Source organism: Paramormyrops kingsleyae, chromosome 16, assembly GCF_048594095.1.
Source record: "Paramormyrops kingsleyae isolate MSU_618 chromosome 16, PKINGS_0.4, whole genome shotgun sequence".
Classification (NCBI taxonomy): Eukaryota; Metazoa; Chordata; class Actinopteri; order Osteoglossiformes; family Mormyridae; genus Paramormyrops; species Paramormyrops kingsleyae.
Genome location: NC_132812.1, coordinates 12,036,188 through 12,056,635, shown reverse-complemented (window position 1 = coordinate 12,056,635; position 20,448 = coordinate 12,036,188). Strand labels below are relative to the sequence as shown.

At 50.5% G+C, this 20,448-nt stretch overlaps 1 protein-coding gene across 6 annotated transcripts in view; it reads left to right on the top strand.

Annotated features, from left to right (window-relative positions):
- Window positions 1-16,725, top strand: part of hdac4 (histone deacetylase 4) — a 90,618-nt gene extending 73,893 nt beyond the window's left edge. For all 6 annotated transcript variants that reach the window (XM_072700919.1, XM_072700915.1, XM_072700916.1 and 3 more), the window contains 6 exons: window positions 596-693; window positions 6,188-6,306; window positions 6,977-7,110; window positions 12,365-12,449; window positions 12,523-12,664; window positions 14,271-16,725. In XM_072700919.1, the coding sequence (XP_072557020.1) occupies window positions 596-693; window positions 6,188-6,306; window positions 6,977-7,110; window positions 12,365-12,449; window positions 12,523-12,664; window positions 14,271-14,310 (618 nt within the window). In that variant the 3' untranslated portion in view covers window positions 14,311-16,725. The remainder of the gene's footprint in view (window positions 1-595; window positions 694-6,187; window positions 6,307-6,976; window positions 7,111-12,364; window positions 12,450-12,522; window positions 12,665-14,270) is intronic.
- Window positions 16,726-20,448: the final 3,723 nt, after the last annotated feature.

Sequence of the window (20,448 nt, the reverse complement as noted above, 5' to 3'; positions counted from 1 at the left end):
CTGAACAGAAAATCCTGCTCTGACTTGGGTGCTGGGCTTATGGTTACCATTTACAGTAAAACGGACCTTGAAGGAAAGCTGATTTTTGATCAGTTGCTGAAATTACCGTAATGCAGTCTCCTCAGCGCCTCAAACATTATTTCCCCAGATAAGGGTTTGCATTTATGAGCTTGATCAAGTACAGTTACTCTGTTGTTTTTCTGTGACTATTGTTCTGTTTAATCCATAGTCATGTGTCATTGTTTCACTCGTAACTGGAATTAGCTTTTGGGTAAACCTCAGGCAGTCAGCACAAACATGAGCTGATTAGCTCTTCACAGGACTCTGAGTGTAGGAGAAGGAGTGGAGGATTACCTGTGCTGGGTTAACTTGCAGGTTGGGTCTTCCGGAAGGTGGTTCATCACATGGGCTCATATGCAGAGCCTCCTGCCTTTCCTTTATTGGTGGCTTCTTCCCCCTTCGACATTACCGCTCTCAGGGTGCTTCGAGTTTGTGCAGTTTTGTTCACGTGTTTCTCACTGCACGTCCTGTGTGTCTACACGCCTATTCGTCCATGTTTCCTATCTCGCCAACTTCTCCACTTTGTATTGCACAGGTGGGCACCGGTCCCGGAGTGGGATTTAACGTCAACATGGCCTTCACTGGAGGCCTGGACCCCCCCATGGGAGATACAGAGTACCTGGCAGCTTTCAGGTAAGCGGCACCATGCAAACCCCAGCCCCCCCCCCAAAGCATACCTGACCCTTGGTTTTGGCTGGGTCTTTGGTGGGTCTGCGTGATAGCCAGGCTTGGTGGGACCACCTGCAGTGTGACCTTACAGTGGGCTATGGCTGTGACTCTAGAACCTTCCTGTGTTTAGAGAAGACGCCAGGATGACCTAACATCCTGCCAAAAACTGTAACGTCACTGCGGTCTCATAACCTGCCCCAGCGTCAGTCTTTCATGGATAACTTTGTGGAAAATAACATGGAAAGCACTGGGAATATTTTCCCCAAGAATAATCTTCAGGCACCGCCTGGACGCCCCGGGGTCCTGCATCTCCCAGATTCCCCAGAACGCCTTTGCCCAGTGAGGTCAGGGGCTCCTTTGAATCCTGATGTGCCTAAATGATCTTCCTATTCCGCATTTGATAGATGTTTATAGACGAAGAGATGAAATCGGGTGTCAGGACCTGTTTGGGGGAGTTGACCTCATCTCCCGCGCGGAGTCTTTTATCCGGAACCTTCTCAGCGATCCGTCTTTCATGGCCTGCCAGCGGAGCTGAACCCTATTATCTCTGCTACCTTGCTGGACCTTTTAATAACTCTTCCCTGATCGCCGCGGGCGACGGCCGATTTGTGACGGTGCCCCCAGGGGTGCTTTGAAGCAGGATGCGTTCCCCCCCTGCCGCCCCGGGAGGGCTCTGCAGGTACGCGATTGATATTTCCCCCGGTGGCCGCCGACGCACACTCCAAGCTTCTCACGCGGCCCCCATAAATTTCCCCCAAGAGCCCGAGCGCATCCCTGATAAACGGCCGTCACCTTCCGCCCACCGTAAGTGGAGCCAGCTGGGGGCCGACTCTCAGAACCGACCCAGTTGCGCATCCTCTCCTGTGCCCCACCCCCCTTACCACTCTCAGGCATCCCCATCACAGGCCCGACCTTTAAGGCCCATTTCAGCTTCACAAAGGGCTGATGTGCAGCTCTACGGGTTGAGATGCTGTGTGTGATCAGAAGGTCACGGGTTCAAATCCCAAGGTCAGCAACCCCCCAATGCCTCCAGGGACTGTCTGACCCTGCTTTGGGTAAAAGCGTCTGCTAAAATGACTAAATGTAAATGCATAGGGATATTTTCCAGTTTCGTTTACCTTAATTTTTTTTTTATAATATTTATACAACAATAGCGTGCTGCTGCTGGCTTAAATGGATCCTTGTTAGGCAGATTGATTATAGTGGTTGTGTCCTCACTCTGTCCTCATGCTGAGTCAGGGTCTGCCTCTTCTCCAGCCACCCCGCCCCCCCCTCCCTCCGCAGTACCAGCGTGTCTATCCCGGTGTCGCCCCAGTGACTGCTCTCAGGCCCATGATCTCGCTTCCCGTTTATACCAGCATGCGAGCGGGACGACAGCATACTGGCAGGACAGACAGACCTCTCCCTGTGTCTGGACATACCAAACCGGTCCGTCATCGGCGAGAGACGTACACCCTCAGTGTCACGCGAGCATCGCTGTTTTTAACCTCGCAGTTTATACACCATTCCGCTCCCCCCCCCCCCCCCCGACCTGAAGGAGGAGAATGCCTCAGCCTATCAGATCATTGATCTCAGGCGGGGGAATAGAGAGAAGCGGGCAGGCAGGCAGGCAGCACCTTATTTTTCAGGCCTGGGGAGTGCCACGTTGCATTTGCTGGGGTTTGAGCCCAAGATGGGGGGGGGGGGGGGAGAAAAGATAAGAAAATTGGCTCTAATGAAAACCAGAAGCCGAAGCTCTCTCACCCTGAACTTGGAAACGCAGAGGAGAATTGAGCTTAATTCAAAGCAGCCCTCCACCATGCCACATGACAAGGCTTTGAAGTCTCTGCTCTTTTTTCTCTCTTTTTATTCTTTCTTTACTTTTTTTTGATGACGGGAACCATGAGTTTGACAGATAGCCATGTCTAGCATTAACCCTTTCTGGGCTTTTCGTCATGCGACGTTCGGAGGCCATGGCGGCCCAGGTCTTCGATTGTGCTCTGTAGGGCTCTTGCCGTCCCAGATCTCGTTCGGAACACTGCTGACTGTCTGCCGCCGATGGCTGGGAATTCTGCCTGGATGAAGCCTAATAAACACTCGCATTTTCACACCATATAAATATTTGGGTGTATCTCTTTCAAAGGCTTGTCTTTGTGCTGGTCTAAAGTTTACAATATCTCCAGCCCCCACCCAGTGCTCCCGCCTCCTCCAGCATAAGCAAATTATGGATGGGAAAGACCTTTAAGGCTTCGGAGCGGAGAGGATGGAGATAGACGACAGAACGTGAATCTATTTCTCTGTATTGTTTTTCAAAATACAGAATGCGTGGATTAATTCCAAGGGCGGGAGTGGAATTCTCCATTTATTCTCTGAAATGGGGGAGGGGAGGTGGAGGAGGGGGGGGGGGGCGCGGTTGGAGGTCTTTATCTGGAGAAGCCCTGCCAGAATCCTCCAAGATCCTGTGCTTTTCCAAGAGCATTTGGGCGCCCCGCCCTGCATCTCTCTGACCCGATCCTTCCCTCTGAGTCACTCCTGGCCAGCTGAGGTGAGGGCAGCTGACCAGCGCCCCCTGGAGATGGTGCCTGAGGCCATCCCGCGAGCCTCTCACCTTATCAGCCCAAAAAGCGTCCTTCTCCTGGAAAATAGAGAGTGACTAATGCAAAGCGATTATGTAAATCCTCTGTGAGCGACAAGCCGCTAATTATCCACGAAGGTGCTTTATCATAGGTGAAGCTTGGATTGTTTAATAAAGAGGATTTTTTTTCAGACAAACACTGTAGGCATGACAGCAATGAGAGCGGCAGTTATGGTGACACCTGCTCAGATGCTGCGTCGCGGCTTCGGCGCTGGTTTGCCGATCTTTCGGCATGTTTTTTTGTCGGAAGCAGTACAGCTGCGTTACGAGGCCGTGGTGCGACATTCCCTTACCGTTCCACCACCACGGGTAAAGTTTGCCATTTGTTATTGGTAAATCCGCCCGGCTGTAAGGAAGAGGGGGGGCTATTTCTCTGCTCTGGGACACATGCCGGGGACCCTCCACATGCTCGTTTATGAAGACGAGGCCCCCACCTGCCGCAATTTCTTTTTTACAGATGAGGACCAAGATCGTGTCCTTGTCCCCGCATGCAGACCCAGTGTCCAGGCTAGATCTGGGGTCAGAGGTCGCTGAGGCACATCAGCCTTATTGCTTGGGGTTAAGCAGTCTCTCTGGTGAAATTTCCTACTGGTGTGATGGGGCGCCCCCTACAGGCTGATCAAAAACCCTGACTTTGGTATTTTCAGTCACAAATGCTAATATCCTCGTCCGCAGTAAATCAAACCGGCTTTGGGCTGGTATCGTTAATCCCTTTCTAAGGCTTTTCTTTTTAATTTCTGAAGCTAAGCCTGTCACTTGATTTTCCCCACCCTTCTGTATGGATACACTTCAAGACTGAAGTGAAAGTTCAAACTCGATTTGATTGAGAATCCATGTATCTGCTTTCCTCATGTTTCTCGATATCCTGAAATCTTTGCCAGCTGAAAGACGTTGATACCCTTCCGGCTGTCTTCGTATAGCTTTCACGTCCATGCAGAGTCACGGGAAATTCCGTAACCCTGAGAGATTCTGTCCTTTGGAGCTTGCCCAGATTAATTAGCGCGGCCCTCATTTTCTGTTTATTTCAAATAAATGCAGAAACGAACGTTGAACGGGTAAGCACAGGCCTCGTAAAGTTCAGACAGCATCACGTAATCGGTGGGCCCTTTTTCATCTTCGCATAGACGACGTCTGAGTCAAACTCTAAAAGGAGTACTCCTCAGACACGCCGCCGAGTAATTGATCATTGTGGTTTTCATTTCTGCTGCCTCGTCTTCTTCCCGCGGCTAAGAATGTGATGATATTAGCAGTTCCTATGAAGCCTGACAACCACCTCTCTGCTTGGGGCATGGGGGGCCCCCGCAGGGGGAGGCGGGGCCCCAAGGGGGATTGCGGCTTGCCCTTCTCAGGGCCACGACTCTCCGGTCAAGACCCACACTGGGGAAGGGAATCATCTTTGCTGTGGCCGGGGAGCTAATTTGTTGGTTTTCCAGGGCAGGTTGGGAGGTTGTGGTGCCAATGGTGAAAAAGATATTTCCTCTGGTGGAGCAGCCGCTCCCGGGCGTGTACATCTTAGTACTTAACCGACATCGAGCTAATTACGACTGTCAGGGTGAGTTTGAAGAAACGCAGGGCCTTGATTTCTGTGCCATGCGAGGGTCCAGCCAATGTACGAGTTGACAAATCGCGAGTCCAGTGTGTGTTTGACAGCAGAAAAGGATGAACTCCTGCAGTTACATGATTTTAATATCAGTGTTTGCCTGGGGTGGGACTTCCATTCGAGGATAGAAGCCCAGCATTTGATTTGACGTGCAGACAGTGACAGGTCGCTTGTGGAGTTTTACTTGCACAAAAATGTTCTGAGGGTCCGAACAACTAAAGGAGGTGGGACCAAGACATCTGATTGGTTGGCCCTGCCTCTTTGAGTTGTTTGGGCCCACCTTCTCTACAATCTGATTGGTTATCTCTCTGAACCAATAATTTATCCTTCTGTCCTCAGAACTTTTTGTGTAAGTAAAACTCCCACGAGCCAATGGGTCTCTGGAACCTGATCGATAAACCTTTCATGTGCCGTGTCAGACCGCATTTGTTAGTTGTTTTGTCGAACGCCATCAGCTTCCTTGAAGGTTAGGAATTGAGGTGAGGATTTACCATGTGGATTAACCCTCCTGCAGCGCTGCTCTGTCTTTGTCCTTGTCTCTCCCCCATACACCCTCGGGGGCTCCTAAAAATACCGACACCCACACCCCGAGCCAGCCCTGGCAGCCTGGGTGATGCGGCATCCTGCTCCATGGCCTCTAATTGTGGCTGGGGGGTGGGGGGTAGGCAGCTGCGTTTAGGGACGGAAAGAGTGAGCCCTGGACCACGGGGCCTGCCCAGCAGAGAGCCAAGTCACGCGCCTGGCCACGGCAAGTGCCGTGATTCTGTGAGTACTGAGCCTTGCACAGCTACGGTCGCAATACGGGCTGCGGCGTGGCAGTGAGGACCACAGCCTCACCCCCCCTCTCCAGCCAGCCCACAGAGTGAGCCGTATTTATATCAGATCGTCTGCTCTCTCTCTGGTTCTCACGTGTGATGTGATAGACGATGTCTTACAGGCCAAATTCGCCAGTCACACTGTTAATCCTATAGGGCGCGACCTGATCTCCATTGGTCTGTGTGGTTCTGCTCAGTCAGTTGTTGCTGGTTTATTGGAAATGGGGGCGGGGTCTCTCAGTGGTGGGGGGGTATGGTCAGCCGCAGAGTAGAACTTGGACTCGATCCCCAATGGTTCAGCCTCATAACCAGTCAGTACGTCTGAGGGCATGGGGCGGGGTCGCCGAGTCTCCTGTCTCTAAGGAGTCTCCTGCTCTTCACAGAGACCTCCAGGCCAGCTTCTGACCTGCCCCCCCCCCCCCCTTACAGGACCGTGGTGATGCCCATTGCCAACGAGTTCGCCCCGGACGTGGTGCTGGTTTCCTCGGGTTTCGACGCTGTGGAGGGCCACCCATCCCCCCTGGGAGGATACAGACTGACGGCCAAATGTGAGTGTCGTCCCCCCCACCCCACTGCCTTAGCCTGCCTGAGAGAGGGAGGAGGTGCCCAGGGGTGCTGTATCATGACTCGGCCCTGCGGTCAGAGGGATTATGGGATGTGCATGTCCCTCGTAGGTCAGCTGTCTTCTCAATCGCATGTGTCATTTCTCATCGCCCCATAAATCACAGCCCCCACTCCTTTCTGGAAGGGGGGGGGGATTTCTCTGCAGGAATGTCTGATGTTAAGTGGCTCATTACAGATGCCCGGGGCCCTTGTACCCCCCCATTCCCCTGGCCCTCATTTTATTAATACATTTACCCTGTATTAAACATCAAAAGGCGAGCCGAACCCGGAGTCCTGGGCCGCCCATGTTGACACTAAACCCGGGTTGAAGTTACACGTTCAGGCACAGTCACCGCCCCCCCCCACACTCTGACCGCCCCCCCCCACACTCTGACCGCCCTCCCCCACACCCCACACTCTGACCGCCCCCCCCCCACACTCTGACCGCCCTCCCCCACACCCCACACTCTGACCGCCCCCCCCCACACTCTGACCGCCCTCCCCCACACCCCACACTCTGACCGCCCCCCCCCACACTCTGACCGCCCTCTCCCGCCCTGGTGCGGTTCAGCCTCGACCCTGATCCGGCTGCTGATTCCTGTTTTCTTGCGCCAGGCTTCGGATATCTGACCCGGCAGCTGATGGGGCTGGCCGGCGGCCGTGTGGTGCTGGCCCTGGAGGGCGGCCACGACCTCACCGCCATCTGTGATGCCTCTGAGGCGTGTGTCTCCGCCCTGCTGGGGAACGAGGTGAGTGCCGGCCGATGGGGAGGGTTCTTGGTATATTTGACACTACGTACAGATGCACACACATATGCAGGACCCGCACACACACACACACACACACACACACACACACACACACACACACTCTCCCTCTCATCTGTGACACTGGACCACCAGGAAAAACATAGCCCCTCCCACTGGGCATGGCTTTGCCAGAGTATCAGAGGCTACTGAGATGCCCCCCTCCAATGCCAACATACCATAAGGAACTCCCGCCCCTACTTCATGGCAAAAAGGGGTTTGGTCATAGGCCGAAAGGGTGTGGTCATGGGGAAAGGGGGAGTGGTCAGAAAGGGACCATTTCTGTGGCCCGAAAAGGGGTGTGGTCATGTGCAGACTGGGATGGAGTGGGGGCAAGGCTCAATTTCTGAGCCCAGTTGGTGCAATTCCAGATTGGAACTTGCGGCATCCGAGCGGGGTGGATGGGGGACGGAGGGTAGTAGGAGTGCGTGGGCCGTGGTTGTGATCGATGACACGCTGCAGACTGTGCGGTGCAGCACTGGCTCTTCACTCTGGGGCTCGTGGCTGCACTCTCTGCTTTTCTGGCATCTGACACCGCAGAATTAAATTTTACAGACTCGCCCCTTTCCAAGATAAACTTGACGCGCCGGTGGGTTATCAGCACAAGGCCCGTTCTCCAGGGACTGGGGGGGTGCTGACGGCTTGCATGTTTAGCTGTCGAAAGTGCATAAACGCTTAGAGGGTGGATGGATGGACGGATGGATGTGCGGCTCCCAGTAAAACTCTGAGATGTCCCGGTTTGCCCCCTGGGATACCCACGTTGCTTGCTTTTGTCCCGTCTGAAAGCACAAGAGGTGGGACCTTTTCGAAAAAATGCAGCAGTGACCTCACACGTGTGAAATGCGTCCGACAGGATTGCGGGGCTGCACAGGGCCGGACAGGTCTGAAAAACAAAACAGAAAGTGACCCTTTTATTTACCCCCGGGGAGCGATTTCTCAGTCCTGCCGAGAATGAGTTGGTCGACACGCCCTCACTGCGTCTGGTCGAACGGGGCGGGGGGAGTCCGGGGAACGTGTCACAGGGGTGTCAGAATGCTCCGCTCTGTAACACAGCCGCTGTCAGACGGATGATGGTTAGGGGCGGTGGTCCAGGCGGTACAGGACCGGCGCAGAGTGATGGACCAGGCTGTCCTACGACGTGGGGGTTTGGCGGATCGGCCTGTTTGCTTTGCTTGCTGTGGGGGCCTTGGACAAGGCCGTAAATCACTTCCAGGGACCATAAACGTCAGGTGCCCCCCACACGCACGTCAGCCCCCACAGCTTGTGCAGATTTTGGGACAGGAGAATAATAAACACAGCGATTAAAATGAAATAATGCTAACGCTGTTTCGCTAATGAAGAACCTGGCGCTGAGCAGTTCACTGCCAGCCTCTGGACGGCCTAAGGGGAGCCTTAGTTCCTCAGGGGTCTGAGCTACGTGCTCACTAAGGAACCAGTGAACGGTCCTGGGACCCTGAATTTGCTCTGGGACACTATTTTGTGTTTCTGTTCTGTTTCTTTATCCCCTGGTTACATACGTACTTTGCCAGTCCTGACAACGGTATACCTTTTCACAGGTTTATGTCATATCCTGTGTCAGCCAGGAAGTGACACGCGCGGTCAGTATCGCACCTCACTCCCCCCGGGGCAGCGATGGTGGGGGCACATCTGAAAGCGCTTAGACCCCGTCAGCCCTGCAGGATGGGGTCACTGCAAGCGAGGCGCGATTGTATAATCAAAGGAAATTGGGAATCGTTTGAAGTAGAAGGAAGTGGCTGTTATACAGCAGCTTCGGTGTCGGGTGTGACGGGGGTGTGCGGGAATACATACGCACGCACATACACAAGTATTCGCACACACACTCTTATTCCCATGACAACCTGTCCCCATTTATCAGATGGTCACAGGCGATTGCTAATGGAGGTACATAAGCGAACAGCACCAGCAGATAAACCACCCCCCCCCCCCAATCAGACAAGCATCTTATCGGAATCATTCCCAAGCCTGTGATGTCACATGGCTGGAATGCATCAGTCTGTGTGTACGCCATGGCCCTCGGCGGACAGCCTCTCCCCACCCTGACCTCTCGAGTCGGCGCCCGGTGACCTGTACCCGCCTTTCACCGGCCGAGAGGACACGGGTCACCCACCCCAGCCGGACCGCTGCGGTTCAGATGCCAGTGTGGTCTGTTGACCATATATCGACCGTTTTCCTGACAGGATACCGCACAAAATCCAAGTGTCTTTTTCTTTGGTACCGAGTTACATTTCCACTTATGTTCCCATTGAAAGTGGTCGAGTGAACCCAAACAATGACTAATCCCGATCTGCTAGCCCCATAACACATCAGTGAGGCATTCTTTATGAAATTATTCAACTCTGAATTTATGACTAACCGGCACAAGCCCACGGACAGCTGTTGTCATCCAAATTGTGGTTGTTAGCAATTATTCGATAAATAACAAGCTAATACGCTAATTGCTCCCAGTCACGGATGCGGTGACTTTTTAGGTTGGTGGAATAATGACTGTAAACACGGGGCATTTTGCGTGGCGGTCCTCGGAGTTTATAAACACCGTGCCGTCGTCAGGAACACCTGGAAGAGGTTTCCCCCGCCTGACAGAGGGCGCTAATAATGGCTAACATCTTAGATGGATCTTGGGTCTCTGCAAGCATTCACTGTATCCCCATGTCAGTAAGCGGTCAACAGAAAATGCTGTTTTCCTTTAGTCGTTTCCAGATAAATTTCAGGGTAGATATCCTTCTAGATTTCCTCCTTAACTTGCAGGCCTTGTGGAAAGAAATTAGCTTTTTTTTTTAATGCACTGTGATGGTCACTGAGGAACCAGCCACTCTGAACCCCTTAAGACAGAACCACAGGAACAGGCGCAGGTCACATCAGAACCTCTCCATACCTGCCAGGCTGCTAGGTGCAAGGGGACAGACAGGATGCAGCTCGGGGCGTCTTTGTCTGATAGGGACTAGAACATAGAATCCATGACTGTCTCACAGAACCACCACCAGTGTTCTGTGTCGATATGCATGGATTATGCATGGATTATGCTGTGCATGGATTAGCTGAAGGAAAAAATGACATTTTATATATAATTCATTAGTATAAGAACTGCCCTGTAACTAGTATGTGTCGTTACCTCCAGGTTGTATGAAGATAGACCCTGGAAAGAAAAGGCAGATTGATTAAAAGGTTATTTAAACTTCCAGGTACTCCTATGAAACAAACGTTATGATATACCAAAAGAACACTTCCATGTAGCGATTTTCAACCCATGAGTCTGGAGTCTAATTTTGGTCGCGGCAAGTTCTGAACAGGTCGTGAGGCGGAGTCGGGAATGTAAGCATTTTAAAACCAGCAAGCTCCTACGCTGATCCACGATCAGATTTCCCAGCCCAGTCATAGAATTAACCTGTACAAATGGGTCTTAGGTCTGCAAATGCTTAGTGCAAAACTAGCGAACACTCAACCAATCCAAGAAGCCAAACCACAGATGGTGAATTTGAAATGCACTGACACATCCAATCAGATTTGTGGAATAGGCATTGATTGGCATAAACTGCAGTGTGCGCTGTCCACTTGATCATAGTGTTAATTTAAATTTATTCTAGACATAGGGTCGCGACTGACCTGGCATGGGAAAAATTCAGTCGCGGTGCAGAAAGGTTGAGAACCACTACTTTAGCTTTGTTTGTGAGTCATATCTGTGCGTGTTGCTTTTAGCGTTATGCATCCTCCACACAGCTTCCTCTAAGAAGCAAAGTTAATATAAGGGTTAAATTAAATCACATTACAGGATAAAAGAGATAAAGAAATGTGAACACATCAGGACATGCAGTAGTCATACAAAAACAGAAATAAAATATCACAAAGCTGGATTCCTTTGCTGAGTCGGATAACTTTGCAGATAAGTAGCAGTAACTCTGGCTTTCTGGGCCGGGATGCATAAAACTTCTCAGTAAAATTTCACTCTTAAATGCGTCACAATTCTAAGCAATGGAGCGTGAACAAGTTGTCTTGTTAAGCTATTTGTTAGTTACTCGGGGGGTGGCCAAAGTGGGACATGGAATCTCATGTATATTTTATTCATGTGACCCGCTACTTGTTTATATTTCATTATTAAATCTGATCTGCATATCAGTTGTTCATTTTCCACAGAATAAAAAATTGACGTGGCGTTATTCTGCTAATAAGCACTGGCATATTTCACTGCCGGGATTGGTGGGGGGGGGGGGGGGGGGGCTGACTTCAGTCCACAGCCCCATATATACCATTAACTGTTATTAGCATTTGAAAGGTCAAGCCATCAGCTAACTACTGTGGTCCGGCCAGCTCCTGAAAACCTCCGTCTAACAGCTGCATTCAGACGATTGTGGGTGTTTGTAGGTGCGGATGGCGAAGTTCTGCTGGTATCCAGTCACCTCCACCAAACTGCGGCATTCACTGGTGTTTTACTTTGTTCACATACTCCTGGATAATGCTGCTTCTTGCACAGTGTGTCTCTTTGGTTCTCGTGCCCGTTTCCATGCATCTGGCTCCACACGCCCCTACCACTCAGACATGCCAGATTCTTGGCTGCCCCCTGCCTTCTAAACCCAGAGGTTAATGAAAGCGCGGCGCCCACCGGCGGCCATGTCATGGCACACCGCAATGCGCCGGGATCGCTGCCCCCCTCTCTCCACCATCTTCCTCCCGTTCGTCCCGATCGTGACGAAGCTCACAGCCTGACCCGGAGGCATCAGGTCCTGCTTTTCTTCTGTGCTCTGGGCCACAGAGCACCCCCACTCCCCCCCCCCCAACCCTGCAGGAAGTATTAATAAAGCCAGGCATCGCATTTGATGTTGACCCAGTGAGACGTTTGGCTATGTGTTTTTAGCATGGGGGTGAAAAAGAGGGGGCCGCAGCCGGGAGGGAATGGAATGGTTCCAGATCAGGCACAGGGTCCAGATCAGGCACAGGTTCCAGATCAGGCACAGGGTCCAGCTCAGGCACAGGGTCCAGATCAGACCATGTTCTCCGCTACACAAGTTGGCTCATATATATATATATATATTTTTTGCGATTCATTATAACACAATTATAACTCTGGACAGGGACCCCCTCCCCTTCTACACACACATGCCAAAAACAGATGCATAAATGTGTTATGATGGTTGCCAAGGGGGTGCGGCCTGTGATTATAGACACACGTCTCCTTCCTTGGCAGCTGGAGCCGCTGCCCCAGGAGGTGCTGCAGCAGAGGCCCAACCCCAACGCCGTGCGCTCCATGGAGAAGGTTCTGGAGATCCACAGTGAGTACCCGTCCGCAAGAGCTGCAGGAAGTCAGTGAGCTCTGTTCGGGCCCAACATCTCGCCCCTCCGCAGGTAAATACTGGCCTTCGGTGCAGCGACACGCCTCCACGCTGGGTTACTCCCTGATCGAGGCCCAGAAGTGTGAGACAGAGGAGGCGGAGACCGTCACAGCTATGGCCTCCCTATCTGTGGCCGCCAAGCAAATGGAGAAAAGGTATTTAAGTGTCCCGCTCCTTTAGGCCAAGGTTCCCGCCCCTTTAGTTCCCCCCCACCCTTTTACCCTCTCTTTGCCCCTTTAGTCCTCTTCCTGACCCTTTATCCCCCTTTCCCTCCACTTTAAACATCTTTCTCTGCCTCTTCAGCCGCCATATTTCTCACACCTAATGGAGGCGTGTAGACCAGTGTGTCAGGTGACCTTGGTGATTCTCAACTGGGCCTTGCTACTGAGCTCAGCCAGGGCCTTGATGGAAAACATGCTGGAGGTATCGCCCCCAAGTGGCGGGAGCCTATGAGCACCCAGACAATTGAATCTGGCCACTGACATGCCAGGGGTGGATGGAGAGCATCGTTTTCGCTAAACCTAACCCTAAACCTAACCCTTGTGCCCATCGGTGTAGTCCAGCCCATAGACACCGATGTTATCCCATTGCTCTGAGAGATGGCACAAAGGATGGCCAGCAGTATCTTTCTTGATCAAGGCACCTAAGGACCACATTTGCCACATGGTCACCATGGTGAAGTCACATAGTACATGATGCAGATGGTCATTTGTGGGGGGCGTGAGGTTGGGCCGAACTATAATCGCCCAGCACTGGGACGAGCAGGTCCAGGATGCACCAGAAACATCTGTCCACACTAGAAACATCTATCCATGCAAGACAGGGCAGAGTTCTCACTCCTAATGCTCTCTGCTGTCCATCCTGACTGCATGCCTTCGTATCCAAGGCGATCTTAGTTATTCCGCACTTTTGTTTGGCTGGATATTTTATCGAGGCGCTTTCGGTTAAATTCCCTTCCAGGGCACTTTGGGGACACGTCCTCAGATGCTTGTGCGGCGTGCAGTAATTTATTTAGAGCTATTTTCTTCACTGTAGCTCTCGCCATGTCCGCCCCCTAAATACGGCGGGATCTCAATTTATGCCAGAGTCACATTCCAGAAACATCCGACTGAATTTTAAACAGTGGCGAATAGAAACCGAGTAACTGCAATTTGAATTGTTTCGAGTCGCGTCAAGTAATTTAAAGAAAATAAGACGAGGATATTTGGAGTTGTTATCAAATAGCGTTCAGAATGAAAACGTGCTGTACTGCCTAGTCCATTCAAGGGGGTGTCAGGCAGTATTGGGGTCTTCAAGCTGGTATTTTAGACCCCTTTGGGCGCTTGCAAGTTTCAGAGGATGGCTTTGGGTGCTCCTGGGCCGTCATTGTCCTCTGCCGTAGCTGTGTGTGTTATATCTGAGCTGGTTGGATCCCGCCCTTGCTACTGTATCATGTGACTCGAAGGGTAGGGGGGTAGTCTTAGGGGCTCCACAAGTAGAGGTAGCAGGTCAACAGAGACTTAACTTGCAACCTGTGTGTCACCTGACCAAGCAGCATTGGTCCAACCTCTGTGGGGCCGCACACAGTACTTTCTAGGATGTTCTGCTTGGTGCTGAAATTGCTCGAGGGTCTCTTTCTTAACGTTACCTGAGCCTGCGGCATCGCTGACCACAGTGCTCCATCTGCTTCCTCCACCTCATCACACGTCTTTCTCCTCATGCGACCTTTCTTTTGGATTTGTGACACTAAGTCCCCTGTTTTTCCTCTGTCGCCCCCTGCAGGCCGGAGGAGGAGCCTATGGAGGAGGAGCCTCCCATGTAGTGGCGGCCCAGGGGGGCTGCTTTGAGACATCTACACGCAGAAAGGGGGCAACATCAGAGTCCACGACTCCACACTGCCCGTCACCTATCTCCGTTTCTTTTTAGCCCCGCCCCCCCTTCCCCACTTCCCCTTCCTGGCCGCATCCTATCGGCGGCGGCTCACCGGGGGGGGACGGGCACAGCGCCTGAGAACGGGGAAGCCGAAACGGACCGAAGACAAACTGAGACTCCGCTCTGGAGTAACGCGTGCAGGCCCTGACGGTGGAGGCTTTAGGCCTGGTCCACGGACGGAGCGCTTTGTTTTTACACGGGATGCGGGAGCCGTGCTTTTGAGCCACCCGACGTGGTCGGCAAGACGTGCCCTGTCGCCGGGGCGATGCACAGCGGCCCCTCCCTTCCTCCCATCCTCGGGGTTTCCGTCCCCTTTATTAAACGACGGGACTTTACGAGAAACCGATCTCATTCCGTTCATCCAATTTGATAACTACTGCTTTGAAGGACACGTCACGGAGAACCCGGGAATGCCGGTGGGATGAGCACCGGCTTCCTGGGGGAAGAGGACGCTTCTCGCCGCCGGTGCCTCGCTCCGGCTTTTGCAAGCATGTGGGGAATACTGAACGTTCGTGCCTTTTTTTTCGTTTTATGTTCTGTTTTGTTCGTTTTTAAAAGACCTAGCTGGTTATCGTGATGAATTCAGATGAACGTTGCCTTAAGTCATGTAATCGAGAGAGCCTTTCCCCCAACCCCAAATCCCACCACCCTGGGAAGGACGGACACGGTTCTGCCACAGAAGGACATGAACCGTCAGCACGTGGGCAGCCTTTGGTTTACCCAGTTTTGGAGGATTTTGCCCCCCACCCAAACCCCCTTATTTCCACCCAAACCCCCTTATTACCCCCTTATTAAGATGTAAATGAACAGGACTGTAAGGTAGTTGCCGATTTAATAGGGGCCAATGTTGTGAGATGGCATCCAAGCTGAAGTGTCCCTCTGACCGTTAGGGTCACCCCATGTAGCGCCTGTCCTAACCCTCGACCAAATAAGACGTCTGTTTTTCTAGGAAATTAAGGAGCATGTCCTGTACCATACTGTACCGTACCAGAGCAGCTTGCCAGCCGCTGTTTAAGATGCTAACAAAGTCTTAGTAGAGAAAAAGAAAACAAAAAAACAAAAAAAAAAACAAAGCATGAGTTTGCTTTCAGCTGAAGTTTTGTGCCACTAGTTATGCAAGCTTATCGGTGCGGGCCGCGGGCCCAAGCCGGCGTACGGACTCTTTTACACTTTTGGGGGGGGGGGGGGGGGGATGTGGTCGAGCTTCTCCCTTTTCGGCGTTCCTGTGTCCGAGCTTAACGGGCAAGCAGCTCAAACTGTCTGTCTTGATTAGTTGGGTTTTTTTTCCCTCCTTTTTTGTTTAAATTTCTTCTTTCCGCTCGAGTGACTGCAGCTTGGAGTGAGAGAACCAGGCTCCGCTTGGCCCCGGGTGCGATAGCAGGGAGCCGGCGGGGTGTGGGACTCGGGTCCGACACCGGGTTTAAGTAGCAGAACTGTTCCATTGGGGATGATGGGTGTGCGTTCTTGGACAACCTGCATGACATTTAGAAACTGAATACACTAATTCTATATGAAATAACCACACATAAATGTTTGCATTAATATGTATATATTGTATACGTATAAGGTATATGTATACAGGGATACATACTGTAAACTGATCATTTCTTTTGACTTTGACTATTTTTTTGGTCTGAGAAGAATAGAGAGACTGACCTCAAAAGGGGGTTCCAGGCTTTTTAGATCCCAGTGAACGTTTAGATTCTTGGCAACTACCTTATTTTATTGAGCTCACAATCAGATATTACAATCCTTCTGTACAATGCGACGAAAACTGCAACGCGAGAACGGCTTTTGCCGTCACCGTTTTCATCTTTCCTCAGCTAGCAGGAGATTCCATGACATGGTTTCCATGACAATTCCAGTTTTTTTTGTTTGTTTTTTTTAAATACATTTTTATTCCCGGTGGTGTATTTTTTGACTTGTACAGCATTTCCTTTTATGATAAATTTTTGTGTTCTCCTTCTAAGAATGTTTCGGGGTTTCTTGTTTACGCGTTTTGTTGTGTGTACAGTTGGAGATTAAGTTCGCGCATTTTGCGGATTCCGTATGGATTGAGTTCAGACTTTCCGGTCGTGGGATTTGGCCTTGGGGGGTCTAGGAACGGTGCAGTTGGACTCTTTTTGCATTGTACCAATTGTGTATTTACTATATGTTCTGTTCATAGTAGATTTCTATATGGAAAAAAATCTATAAATATATATATATTATATATATATATAAATATATAAATGATGCAATCTTGTTTAAAATTGTATTGCAGGGAGATGTTCCCACATGTCAAGCTTAGCTGGGTGTCCCCCCCCCCCACTCCCCAGTTACCCCCCCCCCCCCCCCACCCCCGAGTACGCACATACAGTAGCATTGTGCTTGAATGTCCTGCAGTTTTTTATTCCTCAAATTAAAGCATGCTATTACCTACTATCCTGCTGACAAGGCACTGCTACAGATGCAAATATCTCCAGGATTGAGTAGTAGGTGTGTCAAAAGGTCATTTCTATTGCCAGAAAATGCTGTCAATAAACTTTACTTTCCAGACATTCACCACCCATATAGGTCAGCCGATGGCTATGTAATACACATCTGTAATTAAATGTCCGTTTCATATTTGTTCATATAGCGCACGACATTTCCTTTGCTTGTTTAAACTTACTGCCGTAGTTCTGGAAAGCGCAAAGGAAGTTACATGAATGGTTCCACCCACTTCACCACACTTTTCTTGAACACGCCCACAAACCTTTTGACACGCCCACAAACCCTTTGACACACCCACAAACCTTTTGACACGCCCACTAATCTTTCTAAATGTCCACAACTCCAGCCTGCAGAGACCTACACTTGTCTCACAGCCTCAGTTAGACTCCACCCCTGTGAAAAAGAGCCACGTTCAATTGTAAGTGCCCCCCCATCTTCCCAGCCACAACAGAGGCAAGCCATAAAGTTACGACTTCTCATCCTTGATCATTTCCTGGTTGTGAGCTCACAGCCGTGAGGGGGGGTGGGACTCCTTAGCATGCTTGTTTTACTGTGCGTCAGAGGGTGTGGGGGTCTGCCTTCATGAAGTACCCAGCATTACCCGGTGCTTGGACGCTCCTTGGTGCTCTTATTCCGTACATCATATCCAGGGTGCTCTTTCATCCCTGTATCCCTCGCAGCTGGGAGATTCCAATTTTTAATCGTTAACCCCCCCCGCCCCCAGCCCCCGCCTCTCTTTTTGTTTCTGGTTGCCTTCTCTTGACCACAGCATACTCTGAATTATAGAATACACCCCCTTCCCCCAGCTTAGTGACTGCGGGGGCAGATCTCGGCACACGGGGAGGATCTTGCATGCTATATCAGTCAGCATGCTGAAGTTTGGTCACAGCCAAGTATGAATCGGTCAGTTTTTTTTTCCTCTCTGGTGGAGAGGAGTTACTGATAGGCAGATAAGCGTCACATGGTTTCTCGGTTGCCGTGGGACTACTTTAACTCGTATTTGGCTAGTTCCTGTGCTTTGTCTCCAGAGGGACTCAGAGGATCCGTCTTGCATACCGGTTTGAATTCCCTGCACGTCACCTGCCCTCTGCTTTATTCCGGGCCTGGAATCCACCGTCTCTCTCCGGAAGGCATGTGGGAATGTGGCTGGGGGTCACCAGGGGCCGGCGCTCTCGGCCCTGGCTGCTTCTGGCTGTTATCCTTTCAGGTGCCGCCTTCCAGGCCGCGGCACCGTGCGAAAGTGGGTCACATTACCAGCTGTGTGTTTCAGGAACGCACTGATGGTTTCTCCATTTCTCAACGGCCGGAGTGAGTTCCTTGGAGGGGGGTGGGGTGGGGTGGGGGTAGCGCGTTGTTAGCAAATGCTGTTAGGTAGTGATGAATGGGCCCCAAAGGTTTTTTGTCATCTTCCGGGCCCCCACCCCCCCGGAAAAATCTACCCATGTAGCTTTCAATGAATAATTTCAATTTGGCCTTGTGGTACTTTTGTTGTTAAAAAATATTTGCCCCCCCCCCCCCCCCCCAAAACCATAACCAGGGACGCTGTGGCATTATCACCTGCTTAACGGCAGGTGTGTGACCCCATCCACTCTTTCACAGCGTTGCTTTAGCTAGCAAAACATATTTTTAAAAAATGTCATGGCTAACTGCCATGTGGAGCACATTACGGGGTAGCTGGGACCTAACTCAAGCTGACACCTTACACTGTACCCACCCCTTGCCAGCTTTTCCAGAACATTCTTTAACACCAGTCTTAGCGAAGGTAGTTCTTTTAACTTCTGAGTTGTTTTTTTTTTTCCCTTAATGATTCAGTCTGACTGGTTATTGAACCCAGCAAGTCTTTAACTTTATTTCTGATAACAATAAAGACATTCCACTGTGTTTTTTTTTCCCCCTCTCCCAAACTTCCACTTTGCCATGTACCATTCCTTCTTGCCATAAGAGCCGGGCCTGATTGCTTTTTGTTTATTTGAAGGGCCCAGGTTGAATCAGTGACGTCTGGTGCATCCCTCGTCCCTCGTCCCCTGCCCCTGTAGCCTGCATGGTTTGTGTGTTCGCATGCCTGTCTGTCCTTTCGAACACATTTTGCACAGCAGAAGAGCAGTAGGTGGCCGGTGTGTTCTGCAGTGTCAGAACGCGAAAGTCAATGGCAGTCTGATCCGATTCCTTTATTTTTGCTTGGGGAACGAGGAAGCAGAGAGACTCTTCTTGTCTTTACAACATGTGCTTTTTACTTGTAAAGAAAACGTGAACCTGGAACTACTTAAAACGTTTCAATATTTTACGAAAACCTTTATCTCGCACTTGTGACATACAGACGATAGATTTTATCGTATTTATGTAGAATGTTATAGGTAAACTTCACGGAATACAGAACCTGTTAGGCTGCCTGTGTTTTTCTGTTTTTTATTTCTGTTTTTTTCTTTCCTCTGTGGAAGTTCTTGGGGTGGGAAGGGTGGGAGGGATTAAGAGGTGATGGGGTGGACGTTCTGGAGAACATCTGGAGTCTACAAAGGGCTTTTTCCAGATATTGGACAAATACGTCATCATCAGGTCGTCTGAACCACTTCAGCCAGTAATATCTGCGACCACTGTGGTTTAACAACATTTTGCATTCTTTAAAAAGAAACAGAAAAATATAAAAAATCTTGTTTTCATTGTTACAAAGCAGAGCTTTTATTGGGACCTCTGACAGTTGTCTATGACACCAACTATAAAATATCGGGATTTTCAAAGCGAACACGTCTTGGTTTTGATTTTGTGGGACCCATCAGGTTATTTTTTCTCTTGCTCTAAATGATGCGCTGAAGTTTCACACACACACACACACGCAGGCCTAAATCCATCCACGTGAACTCTCACATATCGTGCCTTTGATTTACTGATCCGGATGTGTTAGCGCGACTTTAGCGCTTGCGCGCGCTGGCACAGTCCAGTCCCGGCCCTCAGAGGTGACTTTCGCTGTCAGCCGACGTCTCCGGAGCCCGTTCCGTTTTCTCGCATGACGGGCCTGACGGCTCAGCCTCCTGAGTCGGGCGTTTTGTCTCACTTAAGATTTGAGGGTACATCACGGCCACTTGGCGGCGGAGGTCACGACTCCACACGACTCGCCGATCTCTCGAAAGTTTGCTGGCTTATCCTTCCATTTACATTGTTTGACATACTTCTATTCTCTGCATTTTGAAGTTTTTTAAGGTTGCTCGATATCATACTGTTCTGTTATTTCGACATGTTGATTTCGGTATGAACTGATGTATCGATGGTCGTGGGTCCCATTGTGCTAGCTATTATCTTGTAGAAGGTGTTTTTAAGCTTGATTTTACATAGTTACTTTCTCTTGGGCTTTACATTTTCTTGACGGGCAAACAGATTTACTTTTTTGCATTTTTTTAATATCTCTAATAGCCGACCGTGTCTTTTTTTTCTCAGCTCCACTTCAAGACAGTTGTTAGACGTCCAGTATTTTTTTGAATTATTCTTATTTTTTACCAATCTGACGAGTTGTCATTCTTGTGGTGTAAATAAAAATGTTTCACTTAACAGCATGTTTTCC